This window comes from Scyliorhinus torazame, chromosome 18, assembly GCF_047496885.1.
Source record: "Scyliorhinus torazame isolate Kashiwa2021f chromosome 18, sScyTor2.1, whole genome shotgun sequence".
Lineage (NCBI taxonomy): Eukaryota > Metazoa > Chordata > Chondrichthyes > Carcharhiniformes > Scyliorhinidae > Scyliorhinus > Scyliorhinus torazame.
The window spans coordinates 102,943,606-102,963,910 of NC_092724.1; the positions used below are offsets into that span (position 1 = coordinate 102,943,606).

Sequence of the window (20,305 nt, forward strand, 5' to 3'; positions counted from 1 at the left end):
GAAATTTGCACTTTCTCCCCGTGTCTGCATGGATTTACTCCGGGTACTCCGGTTTCCTCCCACAGTCCAAAATGTGCAGGTTAGGCAGATTTGCTCTGCTAAATTTCCCCTTAGTGTCCAAAGATGTGCAGATTAGGTGGGGTTATGGGTGAGTGGGCCTAGGTGGGAGACTCTTTTATCGGGTTGTTGAGGACTCGATGGGCTGAATGGCTTCCAGCTGCATTCTATGATCTCCTTATCAGAACAGACACATCCCTCAGCCACTGAGACATGCTGTTGAGTCCCTCAGCCATGGTCATCTCAGACTGCGCTATGCCTTGGACACCACCACTCAAGACGCAAACGTTGTGTTCCAGGTTTTTCACTGTAGTCACCATCCTAGCAGTTTGCCTTGTTGCCACGCATTGTCAACACCATCTCCTGCATCTGCAGCCTTTGGGAGTCCTTCAATAGTCCTTTCAGTTACTGGAGCATCGCTGACACCCTCTTCTGAATGTCATAGCCATGTACTATTATCTGCATCAGCTCTGGGAGAACCTTGTCCAGAGGCGTGGCCTTTGTCTGGGACCCAGCTGAGTCCTCCTGCCTCCTTGGATGTTCCTGCCTCCACATGATGTGCATCACCAACTGTGTGGTGCTCACCAGATTGTGCCACAGATGCCTGTCCACTAATGTTGCCCACTGAGGTGTGTGCCACTGCACTGATATAAGGGTGAAAGCTGTGATGCATCGATGGTGGTCTCCCTGGAGCTCTCCTTCGAGGTGTTCTCTTGGGTGGTGAAAGCGGTACGACTCCAGAGGGCCCGCCCTCATCAAATGGAGATCCTGCGAGACAAATGACACATGGCCAGTGAGAGGGAAGGATTATTTTGCCTGACATGGACTATTCACTTGAGACAGGTCATCTGGGTGAAGGGAAGCGGATCCTCACCTCTCTGGCAAAGGCCAACCCCGTTGCTGGTGACTGCTCTCTCCTCGGCAGCCCTTCGATTTCTATGGCCTGTTCCTCATAGGGGTGTGGACTCAAATCTCTGGGAGTCCACACCCCTATCTTGGCCCTTTCTCATTTCTTATGTACTATCTTCTCCTGCGGGGACATAGAAAGGGTATTTTCAGATGCAACGCTTGATGGTTCAGGGAGTCTATAGCAGGTGGCATGTATAGGCACCGCATATAGACATGAAGGGATTGTGCTGGTGGGTGCCAAGGGTTCTGAGGAACAAGCACAAAGATCAGATGTGGGGAGGATGTAAGGTGTCAGCCAGTGATTTGGGAGGATGTGGTTGGGAATTTGGGGGTGGCAAACAGAACTGATGCCAGGAGAGAGGTAGTAATTTACCCTTGCAGCTCGTTGGAGGTCATTTGTCTTCTTCATACATTGGATGATGGTCCTCTTTTTCATGCTGCCCGCACTGACAGTCACTGCCACTGCCTCCCAGGTGGCATTGCTGACCCTATTGCAGGTCATCCGATACCCTTAGGGGAGAGGGGAACAAAGCTGCCTGCCTCTCATCCACAACGTTGAGAATCCTTGTGAGGTCAGCATCCCCAAAATGAGGAGCAGCTATGCTTGTGGGATGACTGGGAGTGAGTGGTGAGGGAGTGCTTAAAAGCAGTTCCTCCTTGTTAGCAGCGAGCTGCTGAGGTACGAGTCGGACGAATCAGACAGCAAGGGAGCCAGTAATGTTGATAATCTAGTAGGGGCTCATTTTTTCACTAAGTGCTGTTGAATATGTGCCGCGATCTCGCCAATGCAGCCATCGCGAAACATTCCGCCAAACACGCCCAAACCGGACTTTTGAATTTTTTCCATTTAGTCACGCCCGTTGCGGCCATACTTCTAAAATATACATCAATATACATCGAAGTGACGTCGAAACAAACCTGTTGGACTTTAACCTGGTGTTGTAAAACTTCTTACTGTGCTCACCCCAGTCCAACACCGGCATCTCCACATCTTAAATATATGTTAGCAGCAAAGGAATGAGTGATCTTACGAACAGCATACAGCATGTTGTGGATTTCTTAATGATATATGCAGTCTTTGCTTATGAGGGAAGTTCCACCTGGTCAGCACAAGTCTATTTTAAAGATTCAGTAGATGAAGACATTAAAACAGGAATCATATTCAGTTTCATGTGCGCAACTAATATGGATACACATGATGAGAACTGGATGGATGGTCAAAATTCGTACCAAATTACTGATCCTGCTTCTCTAATTATACTCTGATATTAGAATACCAGTTAAAGCAACCATCAGGCTTTTGTGAACTAAATATAGGGACTGGACCTGCTGTGCCGACAAAAAACACATACATATATAAGTTGCCCAGGAAATAGAGAAAGCTGCTGGTGTCCAACCATCAGGGTAAGTTTCTCACTAACTTTCTTATGTTTCTGAATGAAGGTACTGAATTTTTTTCAGTACAAGAGTGGGCCCCATGAAGTTTTGTACAATATTTTAACAGAATAAATCAATCCGGGAAATTTACTCAAAATAAGCAAGTGTAATTTGTACATTAAAATCAGATCCAAAAAAGTAGGAATTATTGATGTACTGTACTTTTTTTTCACTAGAATTGCTGCCAAGGACTTTTTCTACCTGGGAAGCATTAAGGTAACGGATGTTGTGACAACCAAATGTAAACTCAAATTTCTTGAAGAGAAAACTAGTCAGTGCCACAGTTTGAGTTTGTTCGTGAGTCTTGCAGACAAAAGGACTACAAACTAATTTCAAATTTAATTGATCTTACTGCACCGAAGAGGCTGTTACCTATTATTGAAAGCAGCTTGTTGACATATATACCGCGCGCGTTCTATGTAAAAATGGCTGGGCGCTCGATCATCGTTTCCAATAGTTTGGAAATCGTTGAACGCGGAATAATTTCGTGCCATTAAAACTTTACATCATATTGGCATTCTTAAGATGCCAGGTAAATTAACATTACAGGACGCGTCGAAATTCAACGGCAGATCAACGCAAATGCTCCGTTGAAAATGTAAAGACACACCCGGCCTTTTGACAGCGATATGGGAACACTAGACCGAACATGGCGTTTTCTTCTCCGTCTAAATAAAGCATGAAAATCGTAATAGGTTTCACGTGAGAACAGCTACTCCCGAATGTGTTAACACACAGCTCACAGGGGTTCTTTACACACCATCATCTCCACATCATGTTCTTTACACAGGCATTTATCGTTTTGAACATATAAATTGTATTTTGCAATTTGTTGCCAATCAAATCACACACTCGCCAATTATGATCAGGATTTGACGAACTTGCTCTAAAAAATAAAGCATTTCAGAGAGGGTAGCCATTAAATGCAACAACTGAAATAACACGCTAGAAAATTAACTCTATGATTTATTGAAATGATGGAGAAAAAATTAAACAAGGTATTACCGCAATCCGGAAATAAATGGATAGGAATCCCACTGTTTTATTCCGACAGGCAGTAGTTACATTAGAATAAGTTCAGATGTGGGTGATCTTGCTTTTTGATAAACGAAGGACTTGTTTAATCTCGTCGGAATAATGCAATAGAAGGTGGTGGTTTTATTATTTATATCAACAAACCTTTCCATTTAAGCAATAAGCCGAAGCCATGGGAGACGCGGAAATGGCAGTGTTTGGAAAGGCGGCGTCCTATTTGCGTAAAAGTGACAAGGAGCGCCTGGAAGCTCAGAACACTCCATTCGACGCTAAAACCGCTTGTTATGTCATTGACCCGAAAGAATTCGTTGTCAAAGGTACAGTCAAGAGCAGAGAGGGTGGCAAAGCCACCGTGGAGACACTGTTGGACAAGAGGGTCAGTTGAAAAATTGAAAATCTGTAAATCATTTTGAAACGCTTTACTGTATTCGAGAAGCCACATTTCTTTAACAGTGGTAGGTTTGTGGATTATTTTTCAGACAGTAACTGTCAAAGATGAGGATGTCCTCCCAATGAATCCGCCAAAATTCGATAAAGTCGAGGACATGGTCATGATGACCCACCTGAATGAAGCATCTGTGCTGTTTAACCTCAAAGAGCGTTATGCAGCCTGGATGATCTATGTAAGTACAGGAGCTTTAGTTGCACAATGATAAAGATAATTGAAGAAACTAAAGATCTTTCATTCCTTCCCCCGACTTTAGACCTACTCTGGGTTGTTCTGTGTCACTGTGAACCCCTACAAGTGGTTACCAGTGTACGATCCCGAGGTCGTGGCCGGCTACAGAGGCAAGAAGCGTCAGGAAGCTCCTCCACACATCTTCTCCATCTCTGACAACGCCTATCAGTTCATGCAAACTGGTAAGTATGGTGGTTTTAATTCGTTTTGTTGGGTGTTCTTTTCATTCTCATTTCAAAATCGAACCACGGAATATATTTCGACAAAACTATTATCTGAATTGCCAGGGTTGATCGGCGGCACGGGAGCACAGTGGTTAGCACTGTTGCTTCACAGCGTCAGGGTCCCAGGTTCGATTCCCGCTTGGGTCACTGTGCGTTCTCCCCATGTCTGCGTGGGGTTCCTCCAGGTGAAGGAGGAATTCCTCCCACAAAGACATGCTTATTAAGTGAATTGGACATTCTGAACTCTCCCTTCATGTACCCAGACAGGTGTTAGAATGTGACGATTCGGGCTTTTCACAGTAACTTCAGTTACTGTAAGCCTACTTGTGATAATAATAAAGATAATTATTATTACGTTCATCTTATTTACAGATCGTGAAAACCAGTCCATTTTGATCACGTAAGTGTTGTTGCTTCAATATATTCCTACAGAGGTTAGTTGTTAACTACTGCATTTGGAATTGATCATAGTCTCTTTTTTTAAATGTATTTTATTACAAACATGTATCAAAACAGGTTATCAACAAATAAACACCCGGGAAACATACTTCCCAACAATCAACTATACAGTCTGTACAGAAGTTTCCCCTTTTTCACCCTCTCCCCTGCGATGAACAGCTCCTCAAACACGGTCACAAACATCCCCCACCTTTTCTCAAAGCCCCCTGCTGAGCCCCTTAACTCATACTTTATCTCTAACCGCAGGAAGTCGTACAGGTCACCCAACCATGCCGCTAGCCCCGGCGGCGATGCCGACCGCCACTCCAGCAAAATTCGCCACCGTGCAATCAGAGAGGCAAAGGCCACAACATCGGCCTTCCTCCTCTCCACGAGCTCCGGCTTCTCTGAAACCCCAAATATAGCCACCAAAGGATCCGGGTGCACCTTCTCCTCCACTACCCTGGCTAAGACCGTGAACATTATGGCCCAGAATCTTCCCAATTTTTTGCAACCCCAAAATATGTGTTGTGATTCGCAGGCATCGCCCACACCTCTCACACTCATCTGCTACCCCCTGAAAGAACCCACTCATTCTCGCCCGAGTCATATGCACCCTGTGCACCACCTTAAACTGTATCAGGCTCAGCCTTGCACAAGAGGATGTCCCATTTACCCTTCACAGTGCCTCACTCCATACTCCCCAATTGATCTCCTCTCCCAACTCCGCTTCCCATTTCTCTTTGACATTCACCACCCGCTCACCTCCCTGCTCTCCCAACCACTTGTATATATCCTCAATTCTTCCCACCCCTTCCGCATCCGGAAGCAGCAATCATTCCAGCAGGGTGTATCCCAGCATGCTAGGGAATTTTCTCCAGACCTTTTGTGCAAAGTCCCTAACCTGTAGATACCTGAACTCACTACCACTCGGCAGATCTACCCTCTCCCTTAGCTCCTCCAGACTGGTGAACTCTTCCTCCAAAAACAAATCCCTCACCTTGACCAGCCCCACTTCCCTCCACCTCCTGTATTCACTATCCCCTCCCCCGCCCCCCACCCCCCCCCCCCCCCCCCCCGGCTCAAATCCATGACTCTCGCAAAACAGCGTTAGCACCGACTTCCCTTCCACCCTAAAATGCCTCCTCAACTGATTCCATATCTTCACCGTGGACTGCACCAGCGGGCTCCCCGAATACCTACTCGGAGCCATTGGCAACGCTGCCATCACGAAAGCCCTCAAACTAGACGTCTTACAAGATTCCTTCTCCATCCTAACCCACTCTAACCCTTCTCCTTCTCACCACTGTCGCACCTTGTCCACATTTACCGCCTTTGTCCACATTCGCCGCCCAATAATAATGAAGCAAGTTCGTCAACGCCAATTGTAGCAGGGTCATCCCCACCCTCGGCACCTTTCCCGCCCATACAAAGCCCAAGATCATCGTGTCCACTTTCCGATTAAAGGCCTTTGGTATAAAGATCGGGAGAGCTTCAAAGATAAACAAGAACCTCAGCAGAATATTCATTTTCCCCACTTGGACCCTCCCCGCCAACATTAAGTGCAGTGTATCCCATCTCCTAAAATCCTCCCTGGTCTCCTCCACCATCTTCGTTAAGTTCCACTTATGGAACCCCGTCCATTCCCTCGCTACCTGAATCACCAAATACCTATACCTGGTGCGTCCTCGCTACCATCAATGGCATCCCCCCTAAATTAGCCCGCTGTCCCAGCTCATTCACTGGGAATACCTCACTTTTCCCTATATTCAGTTTGTGCCCCAAGAACCCTCCAAACCTCCACAGCAGGCCAATAATCCTTCCCATACTCTCCAAGGAATCCGAAACACACAGCAAGAGGCCATCGGCAGAAAGCAACACTTGATGCTCCCTCTGTCCCCTCATAATCCCCCGCCACTCTGCCGACCCCCGGAGAGCCATCCCCAACGGCTCTATGGCCAGCGCTGGCCGGAAACAGCGACAGCGGGCATTCCTGCCTCTTACCCCTGTGTAAGTCAAAGCTTTGTGAGCTCATACCATTCGTCCTCGCCCTCGCCCTTGGTGCCACATACAGCAGCCGCACCCAAGCCACATATCTCGGCCCAAACCCAAACCTTCCCAAAACCTCGAACAAGCACCGCCACTCCACCTGATCGACTGCCTTTCTCCGTGTCCATGGACACCACCACCTCCGGTACCAGAGCCCCTGACGGATTCATCACCATGTTCAACAGCCATCTTATATTACTCGCGAGCTGCCTGCCCTTCACGAAGCCTGTTTGATCTTCTGCAACCACCCTCCATCCTCCCTACCAACAACTTAGCCAATACTTTCACATCCGTGTTCATTAGTGATATGGGTCTATACGACACACATTCCACCAGGTCTTTCCCTTTTTTGGGATTAGTGTAATTACTGCCTGCGTCATCGTCTCCAGCAACTCCCCCTTATCCAACGCTTCATTAAACTCCCCCAACAGATGTGGTGCCAGATCCATCGCAAATTCCTTATAAAATTCCACCAGGTACCCATCAGGCCCAGGGGCCTTCCCCGACTTCATACCCCTGATACTATCCAGCACCTCCCTCAGTCCCAGGGGCTCCTCCAACGCCTGCCTCTTTGCTTCCTTCACCTGGGGGAATTCCAGCTCGGCCAGAAGCCGCCCCATGTCCCCATCCTCCCCACTGGGTCTGCCTCGTAAAGTCCCTGGTAGTACTCCCTAAACGTCTCATTTTTCTTCCCTGGCTCCGACACCACATCCCCAGCCCCAGTCCGCATCTTCAATATTTCCCTGGATGCAGCCTGCTTCCGCAGCTGGTGCGCCAGCATGTGCCTCGCCTTCTCCCCATACTCGTATTGCACCCCTCTTGCCCAATGCAGTTGCCCTGCTGCCCTCCCCGTTGTCAGCCTGTCAAACTACCCCTGCAACCTTTTCCTCGTCGTCAATCCCTCCTCGGTGGGCACCCTCGAATATTTCCTGTCCACCTCCACAATTTTGCTCACTAGACGGTAATGTTCCTCCCTCCTTTCCATATCTGCATGAGCCTTAAACAAAATAATTTCCCCCTGGACCACTGCCTTCAGTGCTTTCCAGAAAATGGCCGCCGACACCTCCCCATTCTGCTTCAACTCCACATACTCCATAATTGTCGCCCTCACCTTATCACATAAACCTCCATCCACCAACAATCCTGAGTCATACTTCCACCCGGCCTCTGCTCTCGTCCCGTTCTAAACCAAATCTCCAGCCAATGGGGCGCATGGTCCGAGATAACTATTCCTGCATACTCTGCCCCCTCCACCCCAACCAAAATCTCCCGACTACAAAGTAATCAATCCTCAAATACACTTTATGGATATGTGAAAAGAAGGAATACTCCCTTCCCCCTGGGTTCTGTGAACGCCATGGGTCCACCTTACCCATCCTCTCCATAAACCCCCCAGCCCCCTCACCATTCTCGACCTGTGGCAAGACCTATCCACCCTCGGCTCTAGGACACAGTTAAAATCTCCTCCCATGATCAACTGGTGGGCCTAATTGCTGCCAACAACCCCCTCATAAAACCCACATCATCCCAATTTGGGGCATACACTTTTACCAACACTACCGGTGCCCCTTCCAATACCCCACTCACAATCACATATCTCCCACCCGGATCCCTCACCTCCTTCGCACTCACAGATCCCATGTTTTTTCTAATTAAAATCACCACTTCCCTCAATTTCAAAGCAGATCCCGATTGAAAAACCTGCCGACCCACCCCTTCCTTAACCGAACCTGGTCCTTCACATGGAGGTGCATCTCCTGCAGAAAGACCACCCCCGCTTTCAAGCTCCTGAGGTGAGCGAACACCCGTGACCTTTTAACCGGCTCATTCGATCCCCGGACGTTGCACGTTACCAGCCTTACCGGAGGCTTACGCCTCCAATCCCCTCTACCGTCCTTCATCTTCCCTACTTAACTCCCGCCCCCTTAATTCCACCCTATACCTAGCTCATCCCAGATGGCCCCTTCCTCCGCTCCTGACCATGCCATCTCTCACCCCCTGCCACGTCGCAACAACCTTCCCCCCCTTCTCTCCCCTTTTCCCCCCTCCCCCCCCCTCCCACCCCACATGGCCTTCTCCCCCACCACCTCACTTCCGTTCACCAGCATCACCTGCTAGGCGTGGCCGCCTCTGCCCAAAGACACCTCCCAATGACCTCCTCTTCCCTCCCCCCTCCACTCCTCAGCTCAAGGAGGAAGGCTCCGTGCTGACCTTACCCTCCCCCACCCAAACAAGGATTTCTTCTGAACTCCAGGCAGCCTTCTCCAAAAGCAAACAAACAAATGTTAAACACAAACAGTCCCATAAAACAGGAGGGGGAGATGGGAACATCCATCCCCACATAAACTCTTCAGCCCTCCAACATCTTACAATCGCAACATTAAACAGCAACCCCCCTCCCACAAAAAGACAGAATTTCCCCAATCCCTGCCCCCACTTCAAACATGCTTCCAACCATTACAAAGCATCAGCACCGCAGTTCCCAAGCATTGTTCGCTCAGTTCCCCCCCAGTTTATGCTCCTTAATGAAGTCTTTGGCCACTGCTGGGGTCTCAAAATAATACTCCCGGCCTCCGAACGTTAACCATAATTTTGCCGGGTAGAGCACCCCAAACCTGATCTGCTGCCACTACAGCACGACCTTGGCCTTGTTTAAGCCTGTCCGCCACTTTGCCAACTCGGCTCCGCTGTCCTGATAAATTTGGACGCTATTCCCCTCCCAGTCGCAGGTACGCTTCTCCCTGGCCCATCGCAGAATCTTCTCTTTCTCCACAAAGTTCACCTAGTCTCACGATCACCGCCCGCTGAGGCTCCCCAGCTCTAGGATTCTGCCTCAGGGACCTATGCGCTTGGTCCACGACAGGCGCTTTATCTAGCACCCCTTCTGTCACCAGCCCCACCAGCATCTTCAAGACGTACCTCCTGGCACTCACACCTTCCACTCCTTCAGGCAGGTGCACTGTTCGCAGGTTCTGCCTTCTCGAGGTATTTTGCTGTTACTCCACCTTTGGCCTCAATATTTTATACAGGTCCCCTAGGAGCCTCACCTCTGCCTCCAAAGCCACCACACGATCACTGTGGTCCGAGATCACTCCTTCGATCTCACAAATCTGTGACCCCTGCAGCTCCAAACACCTCTCCACCTGTTCCAGAGAACCCTTCATGGGTGCCACAGCTCCTTCGATGACCTTTGAGTGATCCTCATGCATTTCTTTCCTCTGCCGACAGAATAAGTCTTGAATAAATGGCATCAGCTCCTCCATCTGGGGCCTTCCAGCTTGCATCAGCCCTTACCCCACCTGCATGCCTACAGTGGCTGCTGCAGCAAAGGCTCCCTCCAATTTTTCAGCCACCTCTCACTGTTTTCTGCTGGGTCTGATAGCCAGCAGACATACCACTCCCGGGGGAAACTACTCCTCCAACATTCACCTACGTCTTTTCATCAAAATTCCACCCAGTATCGGGTGCCTTTAAGCAGGAGCTGCCCTGCTTGTGACCACTCGCTCCATGGTCACAACCGGAAGCCCCACAGTCTTTTCTAATCGCTTTATTATTCCGCTAATTCTCGATTTCTTCATTTGTTTTCTCTGGCCCCGTCCAGCGGAGAATCTGGTGCCGGAAAGACTGTGAACACGAAACGTGTCATCCAGTACTTTGCATCAGTTGGAGCTGCAGGTGGCGACTCCAAGAGGAAAGACCATGGAAAGGTAAAAACAACATTGATACTGTAAAATTCTCCAATTTCTGGTTGTTTGGCTCCAATTCATTCCTTAACTTGGTAAATGCTCCAACTCCAGATAACCAAAAGTATTTTTGCAGGGCTCCCTGGAGGATCAAATCATCCAGGCCAACCCATTGCTGGAAGCCTTTGGTAACGCCAAGACCGTGAGAAATGACAACTCGTCTCGCTTCGTAAGTTTCTTGAACTATTCCTGCAGTTCCACATATTGTAACCCCTCGTGTGCACAACACTTATTGGAAATCAAGTATAACAAAATTAATGATTCAATAATACAAATTGTGCACCTGTTGTGAAATTGTGCTTTGAATCTCTGATTTGAATAATCTTTACATTCCAGGGTAAATTCATCAGAATTCACTTTGGCACCACTGGGAAACTGGCTTCTGCAGATATTGAAACTTGTAAGTTCTGCTGAACTTGATTTGCAAACATCAGCCAAAAGTCAATTTTTGGACATACACACTGGTTCTTCAGTGACTCTATATTTGTATGTATACATTCCCTCTAGATCTCCTGGAAAAATCCAGAGTAACATTCCAGTTGAAAGCGGAGAGGAGTTACCACATTTTCTACCAGATGATGACCAACCACAAACCAGAAATTGTTGGTAAGGATGGAAGTTTTGGCAAGTTGCTGCCTTCATTTCTTGTTCTTTGCTAAGGTGGAAATGATTAGTTCTAACATGTTACTTTTTGTAATATACCCTATTCTCATCCCATAAATAGATTGATTGAAGTAAAATCTTGTATTCACTTCTGATTTATTTATGCTATTTGTCAACTTTATCTGAAATACATTTTATAAATGCATCCATTTGTGTGTCAGTATAGTGAAGACCAGTCAAATGTCGAATTGAAATGGCCTAAACGGAAGAGGGAAAGCCTGACTATAAAATTGGGTGATTCAGAACTATCATTCTGTTTATCACAATTCCTCTGACAAAATGTTTGTTTTGCATTCTGCAGAGTCTTGCCTCATTACCACCAACCCCTATGATTTTCACTTTATCAGCCAGGGTGAGATTACTGTTAAAAGTATAGATGATACGGAAGAATTGGTGGCGACTGATGTGAGTATCAACTGTTGTATTTTTAGTTGTATTTTCCTATCCAAGCTCACACCTTCTACAGTATGTAAAAATTCAGATAGTCAGAGCCAGTTCCTCCGTGTGCAGGATGAAGATGATATGGAAAATAAGTCAATAAGGACAATGTAGTGTTTATCAGAATTTAAATAAAAATGTCGATATTTTGAGGTTTAGTATGTCAGAATGAGATTTTAAAGTAAATTTCCATTTTTTTCCACAATAAGTAGATGAAACTATTTCTAACCGTTTGGAACTGTTTTCAGTTATGAAAAGTTTTTTTTTTTTGTTGGATTCTAAATCTATTGTTTGGGTTTAAAGACTGCCATCGATATCCTGGGCTTCACCAATGATGAGAAATGGGGCATCTACAAATTCACTGGTGCAGTTATGCACTTTGGGAACATGAAATTCAAGCAAAAGCAACGTGAGGAGCAGGCAGAGCCAGATGGCACTGAAGGTAACAGTTTCAAACATCTCATATCACTGCAGTATTTACTAAAGTTAATACATTCAGGAAAATTTTGCCATCTATCAAATACATAGGGGGGAACCTCACCAAAAAATGGTGTGAGCACTGGCATAAAAAATAGAGTAAATCTACTGGAATCTTGAGCCTTAGAAAGAAATGTGAGTGGGCATAGTTGACGCCATCACTCTGTCAAAGAGTGTTCTTTAAGAGCCGGGAACCAGCTTCAAACAGATCAACGAGCAGCCAAACAGAACCCAAGCCACATCTCAGAAGCATTGGGCTTCTCCCCCACCCCCACACAAAGTCATCGTCGGTAGATATCACCCTCAATATCTGCAACCCCCCCCCAAGCAGACATTTCCACACCTTGCCCGATTCTTCTTGGGGTTCCTGCCTTGGCACTGTTCCCGACACAGATTGGGAGCCTGGCAATGCCAACCTGGCAATGGCAACCTATGCTAGGGGGCAATGTCAGGGCAATGCCCGGGCATGTCCATCTATCTCCCTGGGGGTCTATACTTGCCTCTGCGCCCCTAGAGAGATCCCCTCGACTGCACTATGTTTGGACTCACATGGTGTTAGTGTACCCTTTTTGCATCACACTGCCACGTGATCAAGATTCCGTGGCGGGAAAGGGGGGGGGGGGGGGAGGGGGGAGTGTTTGCTAATGACATGCTATTAAAATACAGTTCTTGGGATTGCGCCATGCCATGCACACTGGTCCATTGGCAAGGAAAAGGGGGGGGGGGGTAATATTCCAAAAGCTAATCACGCCGGAGAGAATCACATTTTTTGCTTTCTCCGGATTTTGAGCCACGCCGACTTTGTCAAGGACAAAAAAGAGGGCTTAATATCACTCCCAAAGTTTATTTCAATTTGCAATCTCATACCGTGACTGATGACACCTATCCGGAGACCACAGACCGACTCGGAGACCCGCTACAACGGCGCCCATACAGTGACCAGTGATGTGATCGAGTGGTGCTTCAACCTCCTGAAGGTGCGGTTCAGGTGCCTGGACCGCTCTGGAGGGGTTCTTTAGTATGATGCTGAGAGGATCGCCCTCATCGTGGCAGCCTGCTGCATCCTCCACAACATTGCACAGCAGAGGGGGGAATGTGTTGGAGGAGGAGGATGAATGGCAGGCCTCCTCCAACGAGGAGGAGTTGGGGGAGGGGGAGGGCAGGCAGGACATGGGGCCCAGACAGGCACGGGAGGCCTGGTGGTTCCCCAGACAGTATAGCAGGAGTGGAGGCGGCCTGCTGTGATTCCTGCCCTGCAACCTGGATGGGCCTGGTCCCTGCTCTCATGTCCCAGGATGTGTGGTGCCATCCTGTTCTGCCCACTGCCCACCAGATGCGTCAGGGACAGGAGGGGGAGTGGGTGGTCGGAGGTGCTGCGGTGCTCTGGCACCTCCCCTGTGGGAGTCACCGACACGGGCCCCATCACCACCTCCTCCCTCGGGGTGCTCAATGGCCCCTGGGCTACTCCATGGGACATGGGCGCAAGGGGAGCTAAGCCCTGAGGCTCTCCTGCCACCTGACACTGCCATGTCCTAGAGGATCTGCACCCTCGCGGCCATGGCACACAGGTTGTGGACCATCTCTGACTGCGACTGTGCCACCACCTTGGGTTTGTGTCACCTCAGCCAGTGGCTGCGCCATCTCCCTCGGGACTGGGCCACCTCCCTCTGTGTCTATGCCATGTTGGACAGCAACTGGTCAATGCCACCGATGTTTCCAGCCATGGCCTGCTGTGATTGGGCCACGGTCAGGAGCGCCGCTGCAATTTCCAGGTGGCTCTGGGACATGGTCGCCTGTGAGGCGGCAACCCTGTCCTGGGCCCTGGCCAGCACTGGCACAGAATGCCCAGGCCTTGGACATGCTGATCCATAGCCCAAACCGTCGCCCCCAATGCCTCCACCGTGGACGTCACCCCTCGGATGCTCATATCTCCACCTGCTGTACCGGGCCAACTTGGTGCCCACCAGGGAGAGCCCCAGGAGCCTCTCCACCAACATGCTCAACTGAGATGAGTGTCTCCAGGATGGTGGAGGGTGTTGGAGACAGCTGTGATGGAAAATCACTGTCGTCCTTCGACCCCAGCTTTGGGGTCCTGAGCGTCAGGCTGAGGGCTAGTGTCCGAGCTTTTCCCAGCACTGCTCGGCTCATGGTGGAGGGGCTCCGGCGTTGATACTGGCTGGGGGCGGGGGTTGCCAGATGCACCCGCCACATCTCCAGCAGGCCCTGTAAGTCACAAGACAAAATGTATGATTAGATCGCTGGCCGGGGGGGTGGTGGGCGTGAGGGGTGGTAGTGTGAGGGTGGTGTTGGGTGGGGGTGAGGATGGTGTGGGGGTGAGGGTGGTGTAGCATGAGGGTGTGGGTGAGGGTGGTATGGAGGTGTTGTTGGGGAGGTGTTCACACATGTGTCATGGGGAACTGCAACGCAGCGGGGTCTCACTTCCTCGTCTGTGGCTGACCAGTGTTACACAATCCGACGTCTGCAGCCCAGGGAGTGGGTAGCTAATGGCCTCAGTGGCCAGGGCACCAGGCCATGGCGGCTGGTATGGGTGCTGGAATGTGGGGCAGGGTGGGGGTTCGGCCGTCCTCGGTTGGGGTGGGGGGGTTTATGGGTGTGTGTGGGGAACAGTGCTACCTATTCACACTGGCTGCCCTGAGGAGGTCATACAGTTTCTTCCAGTACTGCTGGCCGGTCCGGGCGACGTTGCCCACGGCGCTGACCGCCTCTGCCACCTGCACCCAGGCACGACGAACGGCGGTGACTGACAGCCTCCTTTTCGGGCCGGGGTACAGGGCCATCCTCCCCTCCTCCACCACATCCAAGAGGGTCTCGAGCTCTGCGTCCACGAACCTTGGTGCCGCTCTCCTTACAACCATCTTGCTGGCTGGGATAGTGTGTGTGGGGGAGAATTTTTACATACGGCTGCAGCTTGTCAGCCTTTGAGTGTCAATCATGGGCCCGGTGAATCTCGCACCGTTTCCCATTGTGTTCCACGTGGTGCTGGTGCTAGTCCCTTAACGGTATTGGAATCGCTCCAGGTGCGGCAGCGGTTTTTCGGTCGTAAAAGTCCATGGATTCTCTGTTGACATCAACACTTCGGGCGGGATTCTCCGATTGCTGATGCCAAAATCGCATTCGGCGATCGGCCGGAGAATCCCTTTTTACGCCAAAATCGGGGGCGGCGCTGTTTTTCGGATGCTCTGCCCCCTCGAAAACGGCTGCACTCCATTTGGACAGCCTCAGGACATCACCAGAGGCCTTCCCCCAATGCTCCACCCCCGATGCGCCAATTTCCTGATGGCGTCAGTCGTGTGTCCTCTCAACTTTTGTAATCCTGGCGTGGTGGCTGCGGACTGTGTCCAGCGGCGGCACAGTCGGGTTGGGGAGCCGTTCCCCTGGCAGGGAGGGCTCCGGCGGAGGCTGGGGGAACTGATGGGCATGGTCGGGGGGTGGCAGGGGGGTTTACAGGGGAGCAGTTTTTCGAAGACCATGTCCGCATGCGGCTGGCGTCATGTTGCATGGCATGGCCGCCGCAGGCCTCCACCATGCGCATATGTGGCCATGGACCCGGCCATTCTGCATCGGTGTGGGGGCTTTTTGTTGGTAAGACCAGACGCATCCACGGGACATAGTCGCAGAATTGGAGAATCCAGCCCTTAGTTTCAGAAATGGAGAATCCCGCCACTGTTGTTTCTGTATGCTGAAGGTTTTGAGATGTCACCTGATTTTTGTCCGGTGATTTAATCGGCTTCCATATAATATTTGGGTAACAAGAAAGAAAATCAGTAGGTTCTGTTGGAAAATATGGGTGAATCAGGACAGCTCATAATTTGGCTGATCCCTAGAAAATGGCCGAGGAATCATTTTCATAAATCATAATTACTCTGCATAACAAGAAACACAATTAAAAAGAAACCTTTTGGTTTAAAGCCTGACATACTGTGATATAAACATGTGCAAGTACTATCCTTCACAGAATCACGGAATACTACAGCGCAGAAGAGGCCCTTCGGACTTACCCATCCAAGCAATTTAGTTATAGTCCACAAAGGAACATGGGTATCTCTCTCCATTAACAAGAGTGAGACTATTGGTTATACATAGTTTGAGGCTACTACTCCACAAGGGTTGACAAGGTGAAAAAGCAGGCCTGCATGAAGTACCGCAGATGGTATGGAAATTGAACCCATGCTGTAGACATCATTCTGCATCTAACCACCTAGCCAACCAGCTTAAATCGCATATGAGAAAGGTATAACATAACATTCCCTGTTTGATACAGGAACAACATTTTGCATTAGCCAATTTGATATCTGTACAGCAGTATTGCCTTAAATACTGTATTGAAAATATGCACATGTTGATCTAAAGATCACTGGTTGTGTATTGCGTCTCCCTCAAGGAGTCTGGGATTCTATTGCAGCAAACACTTTCACATGATCTGGTCTGGAGCTACAGATAGCAGAAGCTCCAACTTTCCTTCCGGGCTGACCAGGAATCTCCACCATGGTTACTGCCTGTCATTGGTGTGTGTTGAAAGAATGTGCAGGTTGATATTCAGCCTGTTTGCCCACATTATGAATGCACCTTTCTTGGCTATCGAGTCCTGCAGTGGGGATTGAACCCAGAGCACCAGACCCAGAGGCAGGAGTGCTAACCATTGTGCCACAAGATCTCCCAGCAGTGACATAAGACATCTTAATGAACAAAATACAATTTTATTTCTCAATATTCATTGCAGAGTAGCATTACAAATTTAAATTTAGATGTTATAAAATAAACTGGATTGTCTTTTCTATTTTATTAGATGCTGACAAGGTTGCTTACCTGACGGGACTCAACTCTGCAGATTTGCTAAAGGCTTTATGTTATCCAAGAGTGAAGGTTGGCAATGAATTTGTGACCAAAGGTCAAACTGTTCAGCAGGTATACTTTCCAATTAGTTTACTAAAATAGCATGTGTGTAGACATTTAATACATTTGATTTGGACTACTGCTTTTGCTAAAATGTATATTGTGTTCTTTCAGGTCTACAACTCAGTTGGTGCCCTTGCCAAGTCAATTTTTGAGAAAATGTTCTTGTGGATGGTTGTCCGTATCAATCAGCAATTGGACACAAAACAAGCCAGACAGTTCTTCATTGGTGTGCTGGATATTGCTGGATTCGAAATTTTTGATGTAAGAATCAGAAACATAAATATCAACAAAATAAATTATTGAAACTTTACAGCACTAAAAACACAACCTAACAATTAAATAAAACATTAATTTTCTCTATATATTCAGTACAACAGCTTGGAACAGTTATGTATCAACTTCACCAATGAGAAATTGCAGCAGTTCTTCAACCACCACATGTTTGTTCTGGAACAAGAGGAGTACAAGAAGGAAGGAATTGAATGGGAATTCATTGACTTTGGGATGGATCTGGCTGCTTGCATTGAACTCATTGAAAAGGTCAGTAATATCATGCAAGACATGAACGAGAACCGGAATACATTTATATAGGCACCATTTTATTAGTTGAAGTGTCTCTGTGTCAACAATCTTTGTCATTTCCATAGCCTATGGGTATCTTCTCAATCCTGGAAGAGGAGTGCATGTTCCCCAAGGCCTCAGACACTTCCTTCAAGAATAAACTGTATGATCAACATCTTGGTAAGTCAAACAACTTCCAGAAACCCAAACCTGTCAAAGGAAAGGCTGAAGCTCACTTCTCACTGGTCCATTATGCTGGCACTGTGGATTACAATGTTACTGGTTGGCTGGACAAGAACAAGGATCCCTTAAATGAAACCGTAATTGGACTCTTCCAGAAATCATCAGTGAAACTACTGGCTCTTCTCTACGCAGTATCGGCTGAAGGTAAATTTCTAATACACTCAAATATTGATCTTGCTTTTCATTGTTCACATTGTACCCCCCATTTCCTAATCAGTTTAGAACAAACTAATTTGTTGCTTTGTTGCAGCTGAAGCCGCTGGCAAGAAAGGTGGAAAAAAGAAGGGCTCTTCCTTCCAGACTGTATCTGCTCTGTTTAGGGTATGATTTTCTCTGATGTTCATATTTACTCCCGTGTCTGCATGGGTCTCGCCCCCACAAACATAAGGTGTGCAGGATAGGTGATTGGCCATGCTAAATTGGCCCTTTATTGGAAAAAAGAATTGGGCACTTTAAATTTTAAAAAAGGACATACATATTTACAGTATATAGTGAACCAAATTTTAATTTACAGTATATAGGTAACTATATTTTATTAAATTTGAGTCAGGTGGAAAATACTTTGTCAAAGATGATCAATAAGTCTGGCAGCGATCTTGTATTATTGTTACAAATACCACGGGACAAAGCAGGTGATTAAATTACTTTTTTGTTCACCTCTCAGGAAAACTTAGGCAAGCTGATGGCTAACCTGAGAACCACACATCCACACTTTGTGCGTTGTCTAATCCCCAATGAGACAAAGACACCAGGCAAGTGTGATTCCCTGCCTATACATGAACTAATAGATGCAGCCATTTGTTTTCAACTTTTTGGGTCATGACAAAATTGTTGCGCTGCATTTTAATCATTCTGTTGCATTCATCAGGTGCTATGGATAACTTCCTTGTCATACACCAACTGAGGTGTAATGGTGTGCTTGAAGGAATCAGAATCTGCAGAAAGGGATTTCCAAGCAGAATCATTTACGGTGACTTCAAGCAAAGGTAACGGTTCTTAAAAGCAGCTCATACATTTTCTATTCTTTGGAATTGTGGATATTTGCAATTTTAATGAGAAAAACAATAACGTGCTTAAACTTCAAATACAACAGATACAGGATTCTTAACGCAAGTGCCATTCCCGAAGGCCAGTTCATTGATAGCAAGAAGGCTTCTGAAAAGCTACTGGGATCCATTGATGTAGATCATACACAGTACAAATTTGGACACACAAAGGTAGTTATTTTTAAAATCCAAGTTTCTCACTGTGAAATAACAGGCTGATGAACTTGCAAATAAAGCTTTGATTTTGTTATTGGGAAGCATAAAAGTTGCCTTATTGTTCCTACATGATTATGGGGTTAGATATATGGAGCTTCTCCGGACCCACTACAAACCGTTCCATTTCAATGGGATGAACCGTTTACGCACAATGCAAATGTCACACAAACTTTCTTGTATTAATTCAACAATATAAATCCAAATTGCATCACAATTTTAAAATTTATTATATTTTGTGCATTGATCATGAACACTTACTTAAATTTATTTAAGGTGTTCTTCAAGGCTGGTCTCTTGGGTACACTTGAAGAGATGAGAGATGAAAAGTTGGCAGAACTCGTGACCCGTACCCAGGCTATTTGTCGTGGATTCCTAATGAGGGTTGAATTTAAGAGAATGATGGAAAGGAGGTAAACATCATCACATATAAACATCAAAAAAGTAAATTTGTCAGTAAAAAAACTTTTGTATTCTATACTAGTTTCATCTGATACAAAATCTATAGAATTATGGTTATGAACTGTGTTCCACTGCCTAACTGTATTCTTCAGGGAAGCACTGTACACTCTACAGTACAACATCCGTGCATTCACAAACGTCAAACACTGGCCATGGATGCAATTGTATTTCAAGATCAAACCTCTTCTGAGGAGTGCGGAAACTGAGAAGGAAATGGCAAATATGAAAGATGAGTTTGAGAAAACTAAGGAAGCACTTGCCAAATCTGAAGCACGAAGGAAGGAATTAGAAGAGAAAATGGTGTCTATTGTACAGGAAAAGAATGATCTTGAACTCCAAGTCCAATCGGTATCAATGTTTACAATTTTATTATCGTAAATTTCTATATAACATTAAAAAAAATCCTGATATAATTAACTGTTACACTTTTGTACAGGAAGGTGAAACTCTGGCAGATGCAGAAGAAAGATGTGAGGGATTGATTAAGAATAAAATTCAATTGGAGTCAAAAGTGAAAGAAGCTAATGAAAGATTAGAAGATGAAGAAGAGATAAATGCTGAACTCACCGCTAAGAAGAGAAAACTGGAGGATGAGTGTTCAGAACTGAAGAAAGATATTGATGACTTGGAGCTCACTTTAGCCAAAGTTGAAAAAGAAAAACATGCTACTGAGAACAAGGTATAAATAGGCGATTTTTAAAATGTGCAGCTGAA

The 20,305-nt window shown here is 47.1% G+C and overlaps 1 protein-coding gene across 1 annotated transcript in view; it reads left to right on the plus strand.

Annotated features, from left to right (window-relative positions):
• Positions 1-2,575: 2,575 nt before the first annotated feature.
• LOC140395394 (myosin-4-like) overlaps positions 2,576-20,305 on the plus strand; it is a 30,709-nt gene continuing 12,979 nt past the window's right edge. The window contains exons 1-22 of the mRNA XM_072483102.1: positions 2,576-2,619; positions 3,596-3,814; positions 3,918-4,061; positions 4,143-4,299; positions 4,714-4,741; positions 10,430-10,535; positions 10,648-10,740; positions 10,908-10,971; positions 11,079-11,177; positions 11,536-11,639; positions 11,976-12,114; positions 16,957-17,075; positions 17,178-17,327; positions 17,436-17,606; positions 17,714-18,014; positions 18,121-18,191; positions 18,535-18,622; positions 18,739-18,856; positions 18,964-19,087; positions 19,406-19,542; positions 19,684-19,939; positions 20,028-20,270. Coding sequence (XP_072339203.1) covers positions 3,611-3,814; positions 3,918-4,061; positions 4,143-4,299; positions 4,714-4,741; positions 10,430-10,535; positions 10,648-10,740; positions 10,908-10,971; positions 11,079-11,177; positions 11,536-11,639; positions 11,976-12,114; positions 16,957-17,075; positions 17,178-17,327; positions 17,436-17,606; positions 17,714-18,014; positions 18,121-18,191; positions 18,535-18,622; positions 18,739-18,856; positions 18,964-19,087; positions 19,406-19,542; positions 19,684-19,939; positions 20,028-20,270 — 2,916 coding nt within the window. The 5' untranslated portion in view covers positions 2,576-2,619; positions 3,596-3,610. The remainder of the gene's footprint in view (positions 2,620-3,595; positions 3,815-3,917; positions 4,062-4,142; positions 4,300-4,713; positions 4,742-10,429; positions 10,536-10,647; positions 10,741-10,907; positions 10,972-11,078; positions 11,178-11,535; positions 11,640-11,975; positions 12,115-16,956; positions 17,076-17,177; positions 17,328-17,435; positions 17,607-17,713; positions 18,015-18,120; positions 18,192-18,534; positions 18,623-18,738; positions 18,857-18,963; positions 19,088-19,405; positions 19,543-19,683; positions 19,940-20,027; positions 20,271-20,305) is intronic.